We start from the raw sequence: 24,430 nt of genomic DNA on the forward strand, positions 1-24,430 counted from the left end.
GTCATCGTTGTCTTCATAACGCTTTCCACGAAGGTGTTCTTCCAGTTGAGGAAACAGGTGGAAATCACTTGGTGCCAGATCTGGCGAGTATGGAGGGTTAGGTAGCTTGTTGAACCCACATTGTCGCATAGCAGCCTTTGAAAGTCAAGAGACGTGAGAAGAGGCATTGTCAGCAGTCAGCATTCCTCGCTGCTTTTCTTTGACATAATCTCTCAAGCGATGAAGCAAATCAGCATAGTAGGCACCGGTAATCGTCTTTTCACTTTCTAAGTAATCAGCAAGGATCACACCCTTTGCATCCCAGAATACACTGGCCATAACTTTCTTCACTGATCTTGAAGACTTGAATTTCTTTGGTGTCCATGGACTGACGTTTTGACTCCGGATCATAGTGGTGGACCGATGTTTCATCTCCCGTTACTAATTTCTTTGTGCATTCGACGAAATCCTCCTCAATTTTCACACGTTGACTGTCTGGTATTCCGACTAGATCTACAGCCGCAACTATGGCACGCCCGCTTGCTAGACTTTGCTGAGTATGAATAGCTGTTCGACTTACAATTGTATTTGTTTATCTTATTTCATATATGAGATATCAACATTATGTACAGCCTCTTTAACTACGTTGATAAAGCTTTATCATCCAAAACTGGCTCCCACAGGAGATATCGCTTGGATGAGATCATGCGACATCTACACTGTAGATATCGCTGCAATGAAATTGCATCACAATGCTTTGCAGACTATTGTGACGTGTTGATATGTTTGATATCAAAAGTCACACGGGTGAGTTTCTCTATTTAACTACTTTTTGTACTTTCAATGCTGCTTCTGATTTTCCGCTGTTGAGTGATTGTGGTGTTGAAAACTGAATGAATATTATACACACTAAACACGCATGGTTTATTTTGAAGTTTATTTCAGGACCAACGTTATTGATGATATACACACTTCAAAAAAAGAATCGCACAGGTGTTTTGAGAATTCCAATTATCCCCCCCCCCCCCCCCCAGCAATCGTCATAAAGACAATTCTTATGTTTGATTGCCGTTAATCATGTCATATTTGTTGTACATTGCGTGCAAACACATCTCAAAATGTTTTTTGTAAACGTTTATCAGCAAAAATGCAAAGGATGCACGGAAATTGCTTTCAGAAAAAGTTTTCAGCACAATGCACGTGCAAAATGTTGGAAACAAGAGTAGAGACACTGACTTTAAAAGACCGTACAAAATTCATCAGTTCATTACGAATTTTTTGACGTGAACGGAGATCGAAAATGTCAAGATTAACTGCAGCTGACCGAAATATCGCCATTAGACGTTTGGAAGCAGGGGGTCCCAGTCTGCCGTTGCAAGACACTTCAACGTTCACCAAAGCACCATATATCGACTATGGGATCGATATACCCGCATTATTTCGACTCAAGATCATCCCAGAAGTGGAAGACCAAGAGTGACCACCTGCTCAGGATCGGTACATCCTGTTGCATCACCTTTGGAATCGATTTGCTACAGCAAAGGACACTGCAGGACAAGTGCCTGGTATGCGAAGAATTTCCGACCAAACCATCTGAAATCGACTGACGGAAGTGGGAATTCGACCGAGACGACCAAAATTTGGACCTGTCTTGCGACGTCTACACCGTCAACAACGTGTCCAGTGGTGCAACAGAGTACAGGCATGGGATCTCAGGAACTGGCGACGGGTTTGGTTCAGCGATGAGTCACGTTTTCTTCTTCAACGACGGGATGGATCTGTGTCGACGACGTCGACATGAACGTTTTGCGCCGAAATCCGTTCGACAGGTGGACCAATTTGGTGGAGGGAGTGTCATGGTGTGGGGAGCCATATCCTACACGGGTAGATCACAGTTAGTGGTTACAGTCTTACAGCAAACCGATACATGGACCAAATTCTGCATCCTCACCTCCTCCCAACTTTGGACCGCCAGAGGGAGCTGTTCCAACATGACAACGCTCGGCCCCACACAACACGTGCAACAGTTAATTTCCTTGTTAATCAGAACATCAATGTCCTTCCATGGTCGTCCAAATCGCCTGATCTCAACCCGATTGAACATTTGTAGGACGAACTTGATCGACGCGTCCCTCAACGTCACCAGCGTCCCCACAAACTGGCACAACTCGCCAACGCCGAACAGGAGGAATGGCAAAGAAATCACCACGAAAAAATCCGACGACTTGTGCAATCTGTACCAAGGAGGTGACGAGCAGTGACGGCTGCAAGAGGTGGTGTGACCAGGTACTGACAATGACGCCCCCTTGTGGCTACACATATGCAATGATGATAACATCAAATTATCAACTAGTCTAAATCGACTAAAGTTTTGACTTTGACTGAACCAGGAAATACTGGTTGATCAGTGGAAGGTTGGTTATCCACGGAATACTAGAAAAAACAGAGTATTGGAATCACTAGTTACTAAGTGCCTACTCAATCACGGGGAGGTTGGTTATCCACATATAATTAGCAAAAATAGTTTCACAAACACCCTAGTAACTATGTTTAATTCAGTACAGCCAGACAAAGTCAGAATATGGATCGACATAGCCCCGAACACACTTACTGACGAAACTTGAGTTTCGACCATGACCACTCCAGTAGCGAAGTCTGAAGGGTGATGATACGAGATCTAGAAAGTCTTTAAATACATTGCGCGCGGACGTCGGAGGTTACATCCGCTCCTGGACCGCCGGGGAATACAACTGACGGGGGCGCCTAGCTAACGTGTGCTTCTAAAATGTTGGGGAAAACACGATGAGAAAACGAACTACTATCTCTACACTGGATAGGCAGCAAAATGAAGCGCTAAACATAAGGTATCCAACGGTATCATGAACTTAAATACATGAGAAATATCGGAATATAGATATAAATTCACCTAAGTTTGCAAATCATAATTACAAAAACATTTTCAATACAAGAATATGGAAGCAAACATGTAAGAGATAACATGTATCCAGTCAAAACATCATTTGCGAGTGTCATTAGAACACAAGAGAATGAAATAGTCGGGCCATTAATTCTCTAACACAAAACGATCTGACTCTATAAGATAGCGAGCAGTGATGGAAATAAAGTCGAGAACAAAGCGGCACAAGACCGTGACATGGGTAACCACGAACAACGGTGACAATGTGCAAATGTTATTTTTCATAAGTTGGAAGAGGCTTGATGAAATTGTAACTCGGTCAGTTGGTGCATGTTTTGCTGTTGACAAGGGACTTTGGGACAAGGGAGTAGCATGTTTATCAAACAGTATAGACTGGCTGGCGTCTGGACTACTCAGTGTTATGTAATCAACTTTATGAGAGTGTCTGGTTTGTGAACTTTCCTGATTAGACTATTGACACTCTGATATGAAGAAACATGATATGAGGGCTTATTCATTTAATCACGCACTTGTTGGTTTGACAACGTGTGGAAGCATCAAAAAGTGATTATGTTTGTTTATTGTTGGTCTGCAACTCTCATTTGATTGGATGACGTTGAAAATCAAGGTCACTTGGTTTTAATAGACAGCCCCAAAGGGTTGTGTACACAATATATTGAACATCTGTAATTTGAGTTTGATGAAACTATCTATACATCTCGTCAACTTTGTTATCAATGTAGCCTTATATACGGGACTTTCTGGTTCAATGTTGTACAGCATTGAACACGTATTTTCCCCAACCGGAAGTGACGTGTTAGGTCTACTGTCACCTGATGTAGTGTAGTCTAAATGATTCAAGATGCATGTTGCTGATTGAAAGTTTGGGGCATTCAAGGAAATGTGCGGTTTGGGATGCCTCTGCTTCTGCAAACACCTTCTTGTTATGATTCATCCATGCATCCCCTCAAGAGGCGGAGTCTTGGTCGGATCAAATTTTGGGTTACCTAACCAAACCTGATAAAACCAATGAAATCATTTATGTCATTGAATTTTGTGTCCCTTTTGACACTTATGTGCTTGACAAGAATCAGGATAAACATGGCAAATTTGCGGACTTCAATTTCGAAATGTGACCCTTGCATCCCAAGTACCAAGTTGTCTGACACCCGGTGCCTGAGGTGACAATCTGTGCAATGCAGAAGGCTGCAGTGTTGGGGAGTCTTCACATTCGCCGAAAAGTTCTCGATGGGTTTGACAAGGCAGCACTTCCTGGGAGAAGTCCCATTCACTGTCTGGTCAGCGCGTAGTGGGGGGAAATGGCCTCCATTTGACGATGAGCCTAATAAGCCTGACTGTGCTAAGATCACCCAAACCCTCTTTGCAGCATTTTTTATTTTAATCTGTTAATAATAATACAATATTTACATGGTGTCTTACAGACCGTGTGTCATCATACTGCGCTTCCTTTGACATTCTTCACATGGAGCAGAAAGGGATGTTAGGATTGTTATGATCCATTGCTGGTTTAAATAAACGATCCTTGAAGAGGCTAAAACTTTCCACCGTATAGACTACAGAAAAGCTAATGATTCTGTTTTTAATGAATTGCTGGTCAACTCAGCTTGAGATGTATTCACGGGGGCAGGTGGTGACTTCGGAACCCATGTATATTGGAACAAGAATATTTCTGGACGATTCTTTCAGTCCTTTGCTTTTCTGTTTGTCCCTAATCATTTAAGTCTTTTGCATAGCAAAGAGGAAGGTTATCATCCTTGACCTGCCAAGTACAGATCTCAACACCTCTTACCCACCTCCTTTACATGGATGACCTTGCATGTAAAGAAAATGCACACTAATGAACAGGTTCTCCTTGTTGTGTCCTTTTTCTTATGATATTGGCATGTCCTTTGGTCTCGACAAATGCAATAGTCGACATCTGAAACGTGGCAAGATGGACTTAAAAGAGGGAGGGTCAGTCAGTTTGGGGAGGAGAATAACAACAACAATATAGTTTGTTTTTGTGTCATATGTACATTTGATTATACACCCTTTGTTTCCATTTTTAAGATACTTTATACCTGGCCATTTTGTAAATCACATGCTATAAATACGTTATAGAATATGCACAGATCATTTAATATTGTGAACCAGCGTCAGTCCGAAAACCCTGACCGCGAACCTCTAGATATAATTGATTTACCTTCGTACCGACCTATTATTCGTAATCTGGAAATATGTTTTGTTTGTAATTTCACGGGGATGGAACAATCCAGATTAACAGGTGTTCTGGTGATCACCTGGCTTCTTGATACAACGTAACCATTCTGTTGGGGATATAGATCCTCTTGGGCAAAATTGACAACAGTAAAAAAAATCGAAGCTATCTGGTCTTATCTATAATATCGTTCATAGTATTGCTAAAGATAACATAAAAAGTCAGCCAAACAAATGGATTTCTTGCATTTGTGACAATCTTATTACGACAGGCAATAATAACATTTGGACTGACAAAGTCTAACCAGACAGTAATTGGCTTCATCATAAAATAAAGAAAACGCTTTCAGACCTATATAATAAAAATTTGAACTCTGACCGAGAAACATCGAGTAAAATCGGATTCTCCATGACAATCAAAGAAAATAGTGACATTGAATTTTATCTACAATATTTATCTAACAAATGTAAAACTAGTTTAGGCTTTCTTGTCAGCTCTTATGAGCTCTACCTGTTCAAACAGGTACATAGCAGAACATCCTCTCATGGAAAGAAATTTTTCATAATGTCCATCAAATGATACTGCAGATGAACACCACCATTTGTTTAATTGCGTGTTATTTATTGATTCAAGAAGAAGGTTTTTATCTCCTTATTACATTAATCGACCATCAGTTTTCAAAATGACCAAGTTCTTTCAATGTAAAAACATATCTTCTCCAAGTAAACTGTCTCATTCCTGGTGCCACATGCTTTATACATTTAAATAGAACTATTGTATATTGTGCCACAATGTCACTATTTAATTTTGTAGACCTCTGTAAACTCCTCTTTGTGCTATGTTCATAGCCTTGAGTGAATAAAGTTCTGTTCTGTTCTGGGGGAAGAATGTCTCGGAAGAGAACGTATAGTTTTCCAAAATAATTTCAGACTGTGAAAGTGCCATTCAGTCGGACTAGCCGTGTCAATTTAAGATCATATTTGAACTTATTAAAGAAGTTTTATACACATTTCTCAGTTTACAGCAGCGCTTTTGAGTGCCTTTCTGGACTCAGATCTTACCTCACTAGCTACACGCCATATTCAACTTTGTTTAATCATGTTCAGGTGCACCATATTCATACCATGTCAAATATGTAATCCCCTCCCCTACACAAGCATTAATTTTATCCATCAAAGAATTTGCATGAATATGCAAGGACCCTCTCAGTGTTGTGGTAAAACTAACTTTCCTTCGATTCCTTCCATGAAAATCCACTAGAGACATAGTTCTCACGGTCTAAACTATGTATGGCAAGCTTACTGAAAGAAAGCTGCAGAATAACTTCAGAGCAAAATGGTTTGAATCTAATCGATCACTAACATTCAATATATCTACATATTGGAAAAAAATCAACAGATGCAATGTAATAATCAGCAACACTGGAACCATCATCTCCAAGAAACGTAAACTCTCCCATTTAATATAAACAAACAGACAAAGCATAGAATCAACAAGATGCGTCCGAATTATTGATAGTACTATCGTGAGACATACGCTGTTCAACAGGGGCATTGTCTGCATCAACGTATAAATCATCATGTCCAAAGACTTCATTAACCTCATAAATGGGGACACTTTCGTTGTCTGTGTCCATCCAAAGGGACCTCCACGTATGTTACATTGGATATCAGATTCAGTACAGAATAGATCTTCAACATCCCATGCTTGTCGTAAAAGGGTATGGGTGGTGAGACCCACTGACTTGGTTAATGTCATCGTATCCCAATTGCGAAGATCGATGCTCCTGATATCTGGTCCAGACTCGAGTCAAGTTTCTACCTTTATCTTACTACTTTTGTTGTTCTTACAGGTACATAATGTTCTCTGCTTCATAGCATTTATTCACCTGAATATACTCCGAAACGTTGTGTCCCTCATGATAAAGAAGTTGACGTCCATAAATTCTCTTCCTTATGTGTAACACTTCTAAATGCCAAAAACAAGACATAATATAGTTGTCTTTTTCGATGAATAAACATATTACAAATGAAAGGAAATTACGTCCATATACCATAAGCCCCTGGTCCAATGGCACAGATTAAAAAACTTTATCTTAAATAGAATATTTATACATGTAAGATATGAATACAAACCAAAACATTGCACAATGAATTTTGACAGGCTTCTGTCTGTTCACCAGTGGGAATGTAGGCGTTTAGTTCGCAAGGAGACTTAGACTGTCTTCGCCTGTTGTGGGCATATGGGAACTATGCAACAAATTCAGAGGTATTTTTACAGAACTTTTACATATGCACAGCTATAATATACTAAGTTAAGACTTATTGGCTGAAATATCTTAGAAATCTGTACCAACACGTGCTGCAGAATTGGGGCCGCATTAATCAATGCCTGTTCCTCAGGGTCTACTGGAATCACTACCGATCAGCAGAATGTGTGCAGACTCTCCGTTCAGCGTCACATAAACAGTGCTCATCGGCATATTGGCCTTGCTGCTATTGTGTACTGATAACATGGACACTCATATCTATATCTCGTAACCTCGCGACATGTCCTTGGGTAACTCCACCAGATTGTATGGTTACCCCTCAACTGAATAATGCACTGCTCTACAAAACTCCAAAGTGAACTAAAACTTGGATTTTACATTCGACAGACAGGTCGCACTGGGATAGTCGTATGAATAGATTTCCTTGTGAAACGACAATTTTAGGTAAGTGTATGTGAGTGTGTGTGTGTGTGTGAGAGAGAGAGAAAGAGAGAGAGAGAGAGAGAGAGATTGATTATCTAATTATCTGATTATCATACACATTAGGTATGTATGTGCGTGTGTGTGCGTATGCGTGTGTGTGTGCGTGACTGCGTGTACGGGCGTGCACGGGCGTGCAATCTTAGGTGAGGGTGAGTAACCTCGATGTACATAGTTAGGCCCCTTAGTTGTGCTTGGATCTGTAAATTGTAGGGTTTCAAGCAACATATTTGCTCTTATGATACTTCTGTTTTGTAAACACCATACCCGTGCTGGCGGCTTTCACCAAAGTCGCGAGACGCCTCAAACTTGCATCAGTTCGGGCTTTCCACCTACATTAAGCTGACACATCCTGATTAAAACCGAAATACTGTTTAGATCATAAAACCTAGCTAGCTCAACAAAACTATCCGACATACTGGAAAATGCATTTTGTCACGATCGAATAGAGATTTCTCAATGCTGTTGTGTTCTATAAAAGTGTACAGCGACCAGACGCCAAAACATCAACTCGGTTTTCTTTTCTGTTTCATAACTTTTGACAAAAATAAACATCGGACTCAATAAGAACGCTGTTGTTTCAAACCATAATCACTCCTACTGTGGGTCACAATGGTCACTGCGTCGTATGACCTTGAATTGACATGATATATAGAGGATATTTCATGTGTCGAGTGAAATATCATGTTTCTTTCATCGAGTGACTGGGGAAAAGGAGATATGTTTTAAATATATACATCTTTTTCTCCAATCACGAGATGAGATAAACATGATATTTAATGAGACACATGGAATATCTTATTTATTATATACTTTGTGTGTAGTTGTCTACCGGAAAATCTCATTATTTTATAACAAATGTAAAATTTGAAACGTAAATTCTCCCTACATAACACACAGGGACGGTTCACCATCCCTTGTATTTGCGACTTAAAAAGTAGTTTGGTGTTTGCAAAATCTTAAAAAAAATATAAACACAAAAAATACTTAGGGTCACGAAAATTATTTATCATGCATTTAGATATGATTATATACAAAATCAACTTAACAAAAATATTCTTGTAAACTAGGTGACGTGAGGTGAAATGGGGTTTAACATCGCGTCCAAGATTATTGCACTTATATAGCAACGTGCATGCACGTGTGTGTCTGTGGCTGCTTGTACTAGTCCGGACTGATGCCGATTTATAGTGCTAGCTCACTGAGACTCCATGCCGCAGTTTAACATGAATACCCCACTCAGACACAGTATACTGACTACGAGCCGACCAGTCCTCGTTTTAGGCCCTTCATGCCGAGCGCCAGACAGGGTAACAACAAGTACCATCTTTTAACATCTTTTGGTATGACGCAGCTGGGGGTCGAACCCCGGACCTTCCGCTCTCCGGGCGGACGCTCTACCACTAGACCACAGAGGCGTTCTTGAAAACTTAGGAGACCGCTGTTGGAAGCGAAAGAATACACGCTGGTCAAGTAAAAAAAATGGCACTTTGCGAAACGAACAATCTCGATTGACAAGTTTAATGCGAATTTTACAGTTTATAACGAAAACTTTTCAAACCTTAACAAACGGCAAGAAGTGATATTTATTTAAATAACCATTTGTCATTATTTTGCCTGTGAAACTTACTTAAAAAGGACGTCAACAGTTTGTGTATTGGCTTGACACCTACGATAAAGGGAGACAACTTAAGTGGAATTTACTCTTGCATGACGATAGTTCCGTCAAATTGTTATGTTCACTGCAGTGAAAATATCACTTTTCTCAACTTCAGAAAACACAGTCTTTCACACTGAAGTATATTATTATATGCTCATAACTATTATCAATTGTTATCGCATTATCGACTGTATTTTTGGGTCATATACCATGCCTCCCGCCTTAGGCCCATGTGTTCTACCTAATATTTCCCTGGGCCCCGCTCCACGAAGCAATCTTAGCAAAGGTTATCGTAACTCCCATACTTTAGCACTGGCAAACTCAATGCAGATGGCGGGAAACAAAAAGTGCCGTTTGCTTACAAGGAATTGTATGAAAACTATATTTAAACACCCTAATTTAATGGCATGCTGATGAAAACCGTATACTGAGTGTACCATCAGTTTAAGATAGTTTCATAACGACTTTGTAAACCAATTTTAATGCAGTCATTTAACTAATGAAACATTAACAATGTAATGAACCATTGGGGTTTCGTGAACCAATTAGTTAATGATGGTTTAAAACAACCAGGTCCAAACAAAAGACAAAGCTCATCTTACAACCGCCAGTACACCATAAACTGAACGTCAGAAGTGATGCATTTGGCATTTGGTACTTTCAAACTTTCGAGTCGAGGGAACTGCTTTTTCAATCTACATCCAGCTCAACTCAATGCAGATGATATCAAACAGCTGACAAGGAAGTGCCTGAAAACAACAGTGGAATATCCTAATTTTATCACACGTTGATGTAAAACACATGCTTAAAGTACCACTGGTTAATGAAAGTTTAAGGACCTGCCGCCATTAACTAATAAAACACTTGGACGAACCATTCGTGTTCAATGTTCCCATTAGTTAATGGAGGTTTGATGTATCCGGGTCCAGACAAAATACGGTACAACGACGTTTCTCGCTTGACAACGTATGTAACGTGTGCATCTTGTGGCATTCTGTCACCTCTCGCTTATTTCCGTAACCTAAAAGAAGACGAGTTGATCACGAAGGAGCCCCGTGGGTTTCTGCTCCACACATTGCTTGAATGGCAGGTAATGTTCACACGTGGAATATGATGTATTTGTCTATCCATGAGTTATATACGACCTCCTTTCAATAACTCACTGAAGGCTGACACGTATCACAACTACAGGGACAGAGCAAACATGTATTCACAGGTGATTGAAAAACATAGACAGACAAACAGTATTAGACCACTGGCCCAAAATACAATCATACAAAAGTTTTCCTGCATGAGCACATTATAATATTTAACTCTGAAAGAGATTGACTTAAGTAATGTGTACACAAAAATGACAATGATTTGCTCCTAGGGTAATGTGTTCCAATACAAAAGGAAATTTAATACTGAATGTTTACTCCTCTCGGAGCAAATTGTGAAGGAATGTTTCAAAGTTTCTCAGATAGATGTAAGATTTTCCACAAAGGGGTCAGACATAAAATTATTCAGATAAAAAGATTCCCATCAAATAAAAAAGACAATGTCCTTATAAATGTATGATGATTTTACTAAACAACAGGACATAGTACCAAACCACAAGAGCTTAAAGGTGTAGTTTATAAAATTGACTGCAACTACGGACAATCCTACGTAGGTGAAACATGCCGCCCCGTCAACACCAGAATCAAAGAGCACAAAACCTCAACCATCAAATCAGACAGCAAATCAGCCATCTCAGACCATATCATCAACTGCCCCAATCACAACATCAACTGGGAAACGTCCAAATCCTCCATGACTTCACTGAAAGAAAACTAACAGAAGCAGTCCACATTCGCAGGCCATCAATCAACAGAGATCAAGGCTATTTCATCCCACCCGCCTACTATGAACTCATTGACTTCCCATACTCACCACACCTATGTAAACTCATCCTGTATAAATTGCTTCATGTCTCATTGGCTTCCACCTACGTTTTCTCTGTCCATCTTATTCTATACAATGTTCCTCATTCAGTCTTGCTCGACAACGGTATAAGGATCTATTCCTAAAGTTGCTTTCCATAAATTGTGTCTACTTTGTCCCTTAGTTGTGCTTGGATCTTCAAATTGTGGATTCCAACAAAAGACTTGCTTTGATGATCCTTTTATTTTGTAAGCACCATACTCGTGGCTTTAACCAAAATCGCGAACGTCTAAAACGTGCATCACCACGGCTTTCCATCTACATTAAGCTGATACCTCCTGATTTAACAGAAATACTGATTAGACCATAAAACCTAGCCAGCTCAGCTTTACTGTCCGACTTCTTGATTGAAAATACATTTTGTCAAAAGTTACATGATCTAGTTGAGATGCAAGACTTGATTTCTGTTTCATAACTTTATAAGTCTCTATAAGAACGCCACTCTTTTAAACTCAACTCTTTTATACTCACAGTGTCGTATGACCTTACCTACAAATGATGTAACCTGGTAGTATATTATCATGACGCGTATTAATCGTTATCGCAGACTGTATATGTGGGTAATAACCCACGCCTACCGCCTGAGACCCATGTGTTCCACCTCATATTGCCCTGTACTTACCAAGGCACGTTGTGTACACAGGACACTGAGTGTTTGGTCGGATTGTAAACTGCACGTTCCACCTTCATCGCCATCTTTTTTATTGAACTGTACAGGTACTCAGTAATGTGGACATCGTTAATACTGCATTGATGCCTTTGAAAGGCTTGTGTCTGTATACGACGATGACAATCAATATTAACAAGACCTCTCCTTGTACTGTCCAGAGTGTGTCCAGAAATTCTTCGATAATGCCTGTGCTAATATAAAAGAAAAATAAACAGTTTGGATGACAGCTGCCATCGGGTTGTGACGTTCTTTTATACATAGCTATTGGAAGTACTTTGCATGTATTGTTACTGTTTGTGGGCAATTGGAACATTGTCTTTGTTCCATAGTATTCGATCTGTTTAAAAGACGGTCGTACAATATTTATGTTACATGAATGGTTATTTCATATTTGGCCATGCACATTTAAACATACTGTTTGGATTAAACTTGTCCGCCCTTGGGCATGGTTATCTGTTATGTTGCGTTAATTACATATAGAGATATTTGATTACCTTTGTATTATACATTGTCGTGTTTGCTACATAAAATGTGTTTTCACCAAGGCCACGTTTCAAATTGTCCGGCATGTTGGAAGCCTCTAAAACGCTCTGCACTATTGAATATAGCGTATGTTTCTACGATATGGTAGAGCTCACAATCTCTGCATACATCATATGTCAGTAAATCACTATGCAACAGACATGATATAGATCCTGATTTGCACCTGCTGTGTGTAAAGGTCAAGCTTACTTATCACGATTCCCTCCAGTTTAACCGGGACAAGCTCATTTTGACTGTACCCTTTTCCTTTAATCAATTAGTTATTGAGGGTTTCGTTGAGGTAATATCAGGAAATATAGTAATAGTCACTTTTGGGACCATTGGTGTTTTCTTGCCATGCAATTTAAATTATCAGCAATGTAATGTAATAGGCAGGGCCTGAGCCTTGTGAGTGAGTGAATGAGTGAGTTGGCGTCACATTGTCAATATTTCAGCCATGTCGTGACAAGACAAAATTTGACATTAATCATATATATTTAAACTGTATACAATTCTATCGTCGAAGGACAGTAAAATGACCAGAAAATGACAGATTTATGTCAAAATAGTTTGAGAGCATGAAAAAATAAATAAGCATTCAACAACACAATGTAAAAATGGGCTATAGATCACCAGCAACTGAAGCTAGATGAGCAACTGAGCCTTGTGGAACACCCGGTTGCAGACGCAACACAAAAGCGAGCCCTTTGTGTCACACTCGATCCAAGCGTTAAATATGTCACAGAAAACCACACAAATGTTTTTGTTTTTGAATGCTTCCTACACGCGTGTATTTCACCCAAACCTGTTTCATATCACGAGGGCTAAAGCATGGCAAAACATGATGGTACAAGTATCGTTAATTCAGTTATGGTTTACAGAATAAGGTCAACCATTCTTGAAGGATGGAGAACACGACTACCCCGTGGTCCAATGGCACAGACGTGGACGACATTCCCCAGTATGTCGGCTTCATCTGCTGTGGGATAGCGTCCATCTTGTTCGGCACCGAATTCGTACCAGTCAAGAAGTTCGAGACTGGTGATGGTAAGGGGTGGGTGATGAGGACGGATGGGTGATGGTAAACAGATGGGTAGTGAGGGCGGATGGATGATAGTAAGTAGTAATGTGGTGAGGATGAGTGGGTGGTGGTAAGCGGGTGGATGGTGAGGACAGATGGGTTATAGTAAGTAGTAATGTGGTGAGGACGGGTGGATGGATGTAACCGAATTGGCAGTGAGGACAGCTGATGGTAAGCTGTTGGTGTATCAACTTGGCCTAGTTCAGAAGCATTACAGCTAATTCAGTGGTTTATTCTTTAACTGATGACATCCTATTTTATTATTTCAGGAATGTTTTTCCAGTGGGTGTTTAGTAATTCCATCATCATCTCGGCTATAGTGATACAGACGATACGGCTGTCACGATTTTACCCCTTCGTCATGGTCGGGGGCATCTTATGGGCTACAGGTGAGTGATGTCCCTAGGCTTACATGCCCCCCTCTCTTCGTCATGGTCGGGGGCATCTTATGGGCTACAGGTGAGTGATGTCCCCAGGCTTAAACATGCCCCCCTCTCTTCGTCATGGTCGGGGGCATGTTATGGACCACAGGTGCGTGATGTCCCCAGGCCTACATGCCCCCTATCTTCGTCATGGTCGGGGGCATGTTATGGACCACAGGTGAGTGATGTCCCCAGGCTTACATGTCCCCTCTCTTCGTCATGGTCGGGGGCATGTTATTGACCACAGGTGCGTGATGTCCCCAGGCTTACATGCCCCCTCTCTTCGTCATGGTCGAGGGCATGTTATGGGCTACAGGTGAGTGATGTCCCAGGCTTTCATGCCCCCTCTCTTCGTCATGATCGGGGGCATCTTATGGGCTACAGGTGAGTGATGTCACCAGGCTGAAATGCCCCCTCTCTTCGTCATGGTCGGAAGCGAAAGTTTGACGATCATTTTGACGGAATCAATCGTACAGCCTGTAACTGTCGTTCGGAATGCCTCGTGTTAACCTTTTGGAGGTTGCACTATTATTCATTTCCGCGATCTTGTTCGCGACGCTCGGATAAAAGGTCGATCGGACGTGACCTGCGATGGGATGTCCTGAGATCTATGTGTAGCGGAAGCGAGGATGAATATATGATTTTAATGAGACTGAGCTACATGTATCATTTATGCCAAAGCATACATTGCTGGAAATAATTGTTAGGCGAACATGTACATCGGGTATGATTGGATACTAAGTTCTGCCAAATATATACAGGGTATACTAGAACCGCGTACTACATACATTTCTATACCTGTCATATCTGGGCTAAATGGCGTATTCCAGCAGTTGTATCCGTAATTTCAAAATGACTTACTTTTTTGCATAATGGTCAGTACTCTTAAATACATATTCTGCCAAACCCAATGGCGGTGGGGTAAGCTAGTGGTAACAGTTTGGGCCCATTGCGCGAAAGAACCGGATTTACTTCCCATATTAAATGATTTAATTGTCAATGCAAGAGAATAATCAATCTAGATTATCGCTGAAACAGAATGAAACAATGATGGCATCAGGTGTTCTCGAAGCCCATTGCTGGTGTCCCATTGCTGTGATGTTGCAAAAGGCGACGTGAAACTCTACTCACGCCCTCTCTTCCGCCAGGAAACATCTGTGTCGTCCCCATCGTGAAGACCATCGGCCTTGGTCTCGGTCTCTGTGTCTGGAGCTCTGTGCAGTTGCTCGTCGGCTGGGCCAATGGCAGGTGTGTTGTATCTGGAATGGTGCGTCTTGCCTGGTACATTTACATTAAATGCTATTTGATCGATAATTACCACGGGTGGCTCAGTGACCAAAGGCGACGACTCTTGTGCAGAGATGGGTAGGTTAGCAAGCTTCTGGTAAGACATCCCAAGCTGGCTTGTACACTGTACCCGTGCTCGTGGGATTCACCAGAATGGTACGCGTCTAATGCCGTCGTCACTTTGAGCTTCACTCCCACAGGATACACCTATAAAACTATATTCAAAACAGTTTTAAACTAGGTGTTGATTAATCGGTATGTTTAAACGGTCATAGCTATCGGTATATAATTAAAACATTCAGATGAACATGTTGCAGGTTCGGGCTGTTGGGCGTCGAAGCAGAGATCCCCAACAACCTCGTCATGAACTACGTCGGGGTGTCTATCTCTCTCGTCAGGTAAAGCAGGCAACTTGTCTGTATCTACTGCGTGTATAATATATGTATCTAACTTTTCTATAGTGAAGCATATCTAAATGCATTTATTAATTTATTATAACTGTGATAATAGAAAAGTGGCAACTCGTGATGTAAATTTATCTTTGGGTGTGGCGTGTGGTGCGGTGCGGTGCGGTGCGGTGCGGTGCGTGGCGTGGCGTGGCGTGGCGTGGCGTGGCGTGGCGTGGCGTGGCATGGCGTTGCGTGGTGTGGCGTGGCGAGATGTAATGGTTGGAATCCAGGCAAAGCCAGGGAGTAGGTAGATAGTCAATGGCATGGCGTGGCGTTGCTGTGGTGTGACGGAGTGTAAATAAAGCGACAAAAACCTTTTCGTATCCAATGGAAATCTCTGCTTAAAGCAGAGTCGATTGTACTATAGTCGACTATAACATGGGCATGTGTTAATGAATCACAATCAAAATGATACCAGGTGAGCGTATCCTACCCCATCGGTGGCACCCGTCGTTAACACATGCAAAGTCAAGTCAATTGTTCACAAAAAATTACGAGAACCTATGGTAAACCGCGGTCTTGTGGAAGGCAGGATGGTTGTATTGGTTGGATGGAGATGACGAAGCAAGAGATGGAGATGAGTGTTAAGTGTTGGTGTTGGTGAGTGTGAGTGTCGATATGGGGGTAGGGTAGGGTGTTGGTGTGGTTGTGTACTCTAGAGATGCAGGTGTATTTGGGGACATGAATAGGTGTCGAGTGTCGGGCAGTAATCGGAGTGTTGGCGTCGTTTGAGGTGTAATTGAAATAGTAAGCAGCTGTACACTATATATACATCACTGTGGTGGGAACAAACCTGTCAATGCTGCTGTTGTAATAATAACATTTTTCTCTGCAGTACAGTGCTGTACGCTTTTGTCAAGCCAGATATTAAACCTATCACCATGGACATAACAATACCAGCACCTGTCGCTGAGTGGGCGGACAGTAAGGTCAGTACATTTGTCGCAGTGAGTGAGTGAGTATGGTTTAGTAATATTCCATCAATATTATGGCGGAGGACACCAGAAATTGGCTTCTCAAATTGTACCCATGTGGGGAATCAAAACGGGGCCTTTGGCGTGACGAGTAAACGGTGTTCCCACTATGATACCGCCCGGCCCCAGGTCTTATACATCTGTTACGATACTGCTCCTGTACGATGGATGGAAAAGTAAAGGGGACTTATCCTCTAAACCACATTACTTTCCCCATGCACCCCCCTATGATTGTTGTAAAAGGCGACTTAATCGATGGTCGGGTTTGATGATTTTGATGTGTGTATGCCTTCGTATCCCAATCGATTATTATCGATGCTATTCATTGGAATGTCTGGTTGAGAATCGACTTTTCGCAGACCACTTCATTTTGCATGAACATTGCTGAATGCGGCATTAGACAACAAAAGAAAACGAATGCCTAATGAAACCACACTGATACGTTACAGCCAATGGTGTGTTGTCGTCCATGATAGGCCAATCAAAACTATTGCATTACTCTTACGACTGTTTCGGTTTTGTGGTTCCCTTTTAGCTTTTCAAAATAATCCATGTTGCCTCTTTAAATAAATATCTACTTCGAACAAAACATAAATTACGAAATGATATGTGTCTCCAAATTTCACGTCCTTCAGGGGATCCGAATGGCTCAGCCCAAAGTCGTTGAACTGAATGACATGGAAGGAAATCCACCCGTGAAACCGTCCCCCGGAGAGTTATTTCTAGAAAGATGGTCGCCTGCCAAGAAGAAGATCATGTATGTTGAATATTTCCTTTTCAAAACCGTGCACAGTTATAACATATGTATCAGTTTCAAAATATTCAAATTATGATTAATGTTTTACCTGATATTGACGAACCTTTAATTGCGTTCCGTGATGAAAAATGGGTGTCGAACTTTAAATAAGGGTAAATTGCGTACTTGGATTATCAATTCGCAGGACAACATTCAGCTCCCATCTGGATTAATAGGGATAACGCTATAACATTTTGATCATGTGCGGTATGTTTTGCCATGTTTCAGTGGGATAATACTCTCTGCGTTTTCCGGGGTGATGTACGCAGTTCAGTTCATCCCGGCCAGATACACACAGGAGCATGACAACGGCGCCAGTCAGAACTGTGAGGATACCACATGATAAATTCATTGGCATTATTTCTGTTACTCTCACTACGGACTGTTCTTTGCATGACATTAACTGTTGTGTGGATGCTCCTGATCCAACACTGGAGGAACTCTGTAAGTTTCCAAAGGCGTTGAACCAAAAAGGGGAAATAATTCAAATCCTCGAAAGAAAAAACGGTTCAATATCACCTAAATGAAACAAGGCAAGATATATCATTGATAGAACTCTCTTTGAAATTACGTTCCTGAGGGAACAATAGGCGCAAAATCAATTTGAACTAAAATCAAAATACACCTCCACAAGACAGCAAATGAGAAATTCTAACAAATTCCCGATTCTCTGAAGGCAAAGCTACAGATTGGACAGGAAGAAAAAGAAGTGGGACAAGAAACATAGATTCATAAAACAAAATAAACTGTTCAAATCTAACAAAAAGCAATTTTACAGAAAATTAAATGCAGCAAGTGGCAGTGATGAGAAAAAGACCCACCATGGATTCCAATAAAAGGTTTTGGAAACAGTTGTGGTCTATACATAAAACAAATAAGGTCACCATTGGTGTGTTTCATTACACCTGATCGCCTGAAAAAAAGTATTTAAGAAGTCCAACTCTACTACGGCGCCAGGGCCAGATGGTATTCGAAACCGGTATTGGAAACTGTTTCCTTGTATCAAAACTGCTTAAATTCTCTTTTGGTTTTGGGATGTCCCTCCATGGTTGCGCAAAGGTCGAACAATGCTTCTCCCAAAGAAAAGTGATTTGACTGAACCTATTAATTGTCTGAATACACAATGCAAAATATTTACGGGGTGTCTTACAGATCTTGTGGCATCGTACTGTGCTTCCAATGACATTATTTACATGGAGCAGAAAGGAGCCAGAAAGGGATGTTGGGGTTGTGAGGATCAATTGCTTGTTCACAAAATGATCCTTGAAGAGGCTAACATTTACAACTGTAACCTCTCGATGTGCTGGATAGACTACAGAAATGCTTATAATGCTGTACCTCTCAAGTGGATTTTGAAGTCACGGGAATGAATTGACCTCACCAAGCGACTACTTGTTTTACTCAAGTCTTTAATGTATTGCTGGTCAAATCAACTTGAGATGTAATCGCGGCGGCAGGTGATGACTTCGGAACCCATTTCGACAAGAAGAGGAATATGTCAGGGCGATTCTCTTAGCACTTTGCTTTTCTGTTTGTTACCAAATCCTGTTAAAGGATTTTGCTTAGCAAAGAGGAAGGTTATCATCCTGGACTTCCTCAGCACAGATCCCCGACACCTCTTACTCACCTCCTTTACATGGATGACCTTGAAGTTATTGCCAAAGGGCAATCCACATTGGAAAATATTTGTTGTCCTTGTCAAGTCCTTTTAAAATGATATTGGCATGCCCTTTGGGCTCGACAAATGCAACATTCTTCATCTGAAACGTGGCAAGGTAGACTCGGTCAGTTTACTTGAGGGTAGGATTTACTGACCTTCTCATGGAAGGTCAGGCCTATACGTTCTTAGGAACGCATGTTAAAGACAAACTCCAGAATGTCCATATCAAAAACAAACTTGGGGCAGAATACAAAGGGAGATTTAATAAAATCTGGAGTTCAGAGCTCAACGCTCACAATATAGTCAAAGCAACAAATACCTATGCTGTGCCCGTCCTTTCGTATTCTTTTTTTGTTGTTGATTGGACAAGACAAGACATTCAGGGTATTAAAACCCTCACACGAAGAATGATGTCAGACAACAGATACAAACACCCTCGCTCTTCCCACAATCGCTTATATTTTACCAGTTATGATGGGAGGTGTAGTTTGATTAACATGTAGGCTCTACATGATAGAATTGTATTGTGCACCTTTGCACACATTTATTTGTCTGGTGATCCACTTTGTGACTACGGTGACACGAGATTATGTTTGACCCCGTTAGAACCGAGGATTGTGGATGATTACCTTTGTAAAGGGCTATATTTACTCTATTATTACATGCTTCAGGACCCATGAAGATCCGGGGTAGAACCGGTTTTCAGCAAACCATGCTTGCCGTAAAAGGCGACTATGCTTGTTGTAAAAGGCGACTAACGGGTAGGGTAGGGAGAATTAACGTTTCAAGTTTTACATCTGCAGTGAAATAAACAACCGAATCCCGATAAAAATAAACTACACAAAAGGTATATATTAAATAGGATATTCCATGTGTCTTGTGAAATATTATGTTTCTCTCATCTCATGACGGGGAAAGGAGATATTTTGACTCCTGGCTTCGCCACTCGTAAAAAATCCCCCCCCCCGTCACTCGATGAGAGCAATGTGACATTTCACTCGACACATGGTGGTTCGTTAAGAAATATAACAATCCGGACGATTTCATTTGTAACGAGACAGTCCAGATTAACCGGGTTTCACTATATCGATGTTGTTCACTTACAGCAATCGACTATGTGTTTGCTCACTACTGCGGTATCTACCTCACCTCCACCCTCTACTTCATCATCTACGCTCTCTTCCGGCGCAATCGGCCCAAGGTGTTCCACCAGGTGATCGTCCCGGGCATAGTGTCGGGCTTGATGTGGGGGGTTGGCACGGCCTCGTGGTTCATCGCTAACAAGGCTCTGTCAGACCCCGTCTCCTTCCCCATCGTCTCTACCATGTCTATGGGAATCTCTCTTCTGATTGGAATTGTGGCCTTCAAGGAGATCAAGGTTGGTTGATGATGTGAATGAAGTGAATCTTGCTCACCACAGTCAATAACATTCCTGCTGTAACACGGCAGCCTGAACATAATCGAGTCTGGACTAGACAAACCAGTGACCGACAGCATCAGTAGTAGTCACGAAGCCTGACCATGTACATATCACACATAATATAGTCCCAATCTCTCAATGCGACTGTCATCTGATCGTAAATTCTCTACTACTTGGGGGCACACTGTCCTGTTTCCAGTTGCAAAATCTGGACAAGGTTGTAGATTCTTCATGGGTGAAGAGGGGGGGGGGGGGGGGGGCTACAGGGAAGATGCCGTCATGTATAATGACGATACACTGCTTACGTCGTCATATAATTTACTTCTCAATATGGTTTTCGATACAGGCTTTTCCACTATAACTAAAAATGTGTTGATGAAAAGACATTTATACAGTCGTTTGCGTATTCTATTTATGCTACGAACAACCCAAGAAATCCAAACAAAACAAAAAACAAAAAGAAACAAAAAAATTCAAAACCCAAAAGAAAGCAAGTACAATCAACGACTCCAAAATCAATGATATCTTGGCATTCCCACCAGGTAAACACCTCTGCATAATTTTATTGTTCGCATTACACTGACACTTATAATTTTAATTACTTTCAAGGAGCGAAATCGGTTCCATCGAAGTGCTCATAAAAATCTCCATCTTGTGCAGCCTTCCTCTGACATACATTGCTGCTACAACTCTGCTAGAAAGAGAGTCCTTTGTACGATTCCGAATATATCATGAGTATGTTAATGAATCACAATCAAATAGTGAGGATACCAGGTGTTTGTAAAAAGGTGAGCGTATCCTGCCCAACCGGTGGCTCGCGTCACAAACACATTCAAATGCAATTGTTCATCTGAAAAATACCCCACGGGAACATTTGGTTCAAGTCAAAATAGGGAATTCTCCTGCAAGATTCGTATGCTGCTCTTTGAAAAGTTCTGTTGTGTGTCTCCAAAATAAATCAATCCACAAAGGTACATTCAATGCAATAGATCCCTTATTTTGTTTGACATGACATTCTTAAAAAACCTCAAACAGTATACGTTATCATCAATCTCATCGAAATCAGATATTAGTTCTCGCTACCGCTAAACAAAGATCTGAGGACATCCTATTAGGGGTCACGTCAGACCGACCTTGCACGAACTTTGACCGACCAATGGAATGACTGACAAGAAGTCGACATTTGCCAATCAGAAGGCAGTTTTCTCGTGCTTTACGGCATTAGTTTCAAATTGGCGACTACGCTTTCGAAACATATTTTGACAAATTATCGATAACAAATTTGAAACCTTATGAAAAGAACATTCTGGAATGGCTAATAAATGGTCTAGATTGTATTGATTCAGTCGTTAAGCCCGTAACTATCGTTCGACTGTCACTTTCATGATCTGGTAAGCGACGCTCTGATTGGTCGGATGAAAGGTCGTTCTGACGTGACCCCTAATGGGATGTCCTCAGATCCTTGTTTAGCGGTAGCGATAACTAAGATCTGATTTTAATGAGATTGACGTTGTCATAATTGTCACATTACGTGTTTTGTAGGGTCGTCGCAATATCAGCATTGTTGTCTTCGCCATGATGTTCACCATAGGTGGGGCAGTAGTGACAGGCCTCTCAAAGACGTGATCCCCAGAGAGCCACGTCTGATGTTGAAAAGCATGAATACTCGGACTACAACGAATGACGTGACGCCGCCTGAAGGGGCTGTAGGCTCAATACGTTGACAACATCCGGCACTTTCTACTACCGTTAACACAATCTCATTAAAATCAGTGTTCGGTACCAGTGTACAGATCTGGGGACGTTGCAGTTCATGTAACATTAGAACGATCTTTCCAGAACCTTTCACCGATCAATGGAATGACGAACAGTGAGTGAGTGAGTATGGTTTTACGCCGCTTTTAGCAATATTCCAGCAATATCACGGCGGGGGACACCCGAAATGGGCTTCACACATTGTACCCATGTCGGGAATCGAACCCGGGTCTTCGGCGTGACGGAATGACGAACAGGAAGTCGACAGTAGCCAGTCTGAAAGCAGTTCTTTCTAGCTTTACGGCACTAGTTACAAAATGGCGACTTCCTTTCCAGACTGTTTATTTTACAGTACTACATATTGTGTCATTTTCGAAATTTGAAAAGTGACCAAAAGAAAATGCTGGAATGTCTAAGGGCTAAGGAAAGTCTCTTCCGTTCCAAATGTTTGTCCTATTACAGCCCGTAACTGTCGTTCGGAATGTCTCCTGTTAACAATTTCAAGGTTGCATGACTAGAAATTAAACATATTCGGACTTTCACTTTCGCGATCTCATAAGCGACGCTCTGATCGGTTGGCTCAAAAGACGTTCTGATGTGACCTGCATATACTGGCATTTCCTCAGATCTTTGTGTAGCGGCAGTGAGAACTATGATCTTAGTATATCAAGATTGCTGTTTACAAGACAATGTAAATAATAACTTTAATTTAAGTATAATATCGTGGCGTAAAGAAAATGTTGGTCGTTGGAGCAGTTTGTTGTTATGTCACGAGCGATTGTTTAATTAGTGACAAACTCTTGTTACATCACAAACAGATTGTTGTTAAATCGGAAGAGGACTTGTTGCATCACGAAAATATGGCTGTTACATCTTGAACTGATGTCACATTACTATCATTATGTTGTTGATGTTAAATCACGAACTGACTGTTGTTAAATCGTAATCACACGCCGAGACGCCGAGACAATGGACTGTTCAAAAGATTAATTGCCTGATATGTTTGTATGTCTCAGTAATGTTGTATTGTTAGAACATTACTCTAACAGTCATTTTTGAAATCACGACTGATAGCTGTCATTTGTGATGTTTTATGTATAATGCCTTATTTACTAGTGTCAATGTGAATAATTGTTGTTTTTCTTTATATTAGTGGTGCATTATCCCAGGAATATAGAGCAATCTAAGTCACACCATGACGTCAGACCATTATGACGTAACTCAGAAAGTGTACTTTGTCGTAGGATTTTATCGCCTTTGATCTGCATCTTAGCAAGTAGACGAATGTAAAATGATACTGGTGTTTATGTTGTGGTTGAATGAGTCAAACGATAATTGTGGAATATGTCAAATGAATAAATATAAATGATGCTACTTTTTGTTACGCTTGATTATGAAGCCGACCCCTAATTAGTCCCCAATACGACTGACTGCATCGATGATCTCAAGGATTAGATGCATGCACTCAGGGAATCACCCTTCGAAGCTCACCATGAGTCGGGGGCCTGTTTGTATAACAAATACTAGAATACAACGAAAGCTGCAATGTTGTTAGGTAATTGGATGTCTTTGTGAGGTCCTTGGGGAATTCAATGTGCACATATAATTTCTGTGGTGATCAGTGGTTCAGGTGAGTCAATGAAGTTGGTTTGTTCCGCGAAACAAAATGGTCGATCGTGTTGAAGAAAAGAAATATTTGCTGAGGCCGATAAGCCGAAATGATTTTTCTCTGATTTTGTAGAAATACATAAATGAAAAATGATGATGTTTTTTGATAATTCGCCCAAAACACGAAAATAATCAAATTGTCTTTGCGCATGTACCGTGCATTTCCCCAAGAAGACTAATGGAGATAACTCTCAGTTTCCCTCGAGCGGAAGTGAAGTACTAATTTCCTAACTCATCG

The 24,430-nt window shown here is 41.1% G+C and overlaps 1 protein-coding gene across 3 annotated transcripts; it reads left to right on the plus strand.

The window, feature by feature from the left end:
- Positions 1 to 740: 740 nt before the first annotated feature.
- LOC124144494 (transmembrane protein 144-like) lies at positions 741 to 23,898 on the plus strand. 3 transcript variants are annotated; one of them, XM_046513919.2, is made up of 10 exons: positions 741 to 786; positions 13,562 to 13,727; positions 14,031 to 14,150; positions 15,332 to 15,431; positions 15,788 to 15,868; positions 16,755 to 16,848; positions 17,529 to 17,650; positions 17,918 to 18,015; positions 20,456 to 20,727; positions 22,312 to 23,898. In XM_046513919.2, exons 2-10 carry the CDS (start codon positions 13,586 to 13,588, stop codon positions 22,393 to 22,395), a joined length of 1,113 nt encoding a protein of 370 aa, XP_046369875.2. In that variant the 5' UTR covers positions 741 to 786; positions 13,562 to 13,585; the 3' UTR covers positions 22,396 to 23,898. The 3 variants fall into 3 exon arrangements, with proteins under 3 accessions (XP_046369875.2, XP_046369874.2, XP_048244217.1); XM_046513918.2 differs by lacking the exon at positions 741 to 786 and adding an exon at positions 7,691 to 7,827; XM_048388260.1 differs by lacking the exons at positions 741 to 786; positions 13,562 to 13,727; positions 14,031 to 14,150 and adding an exon at positions 14,192 to 14,220.
- Positions 23,899 to 24,430: the final 532 nt, after the last annotated feature.

Source organism: Haliotis rufescens, unplaced genomic scaffold (assembly GCF_023055435.1).
Source record: "Haliotis rufescens isolate VD_foot unplaced genomic scaffold, xgHalRufe1.0.p SCAF_7, whole genome shotgun sequence".
NCBI lineage: Eukaryota > Metazoa > Mollusca > Gastropoda > Lepetellida > Haliotidae > Haliotis > Haliotis rufescens.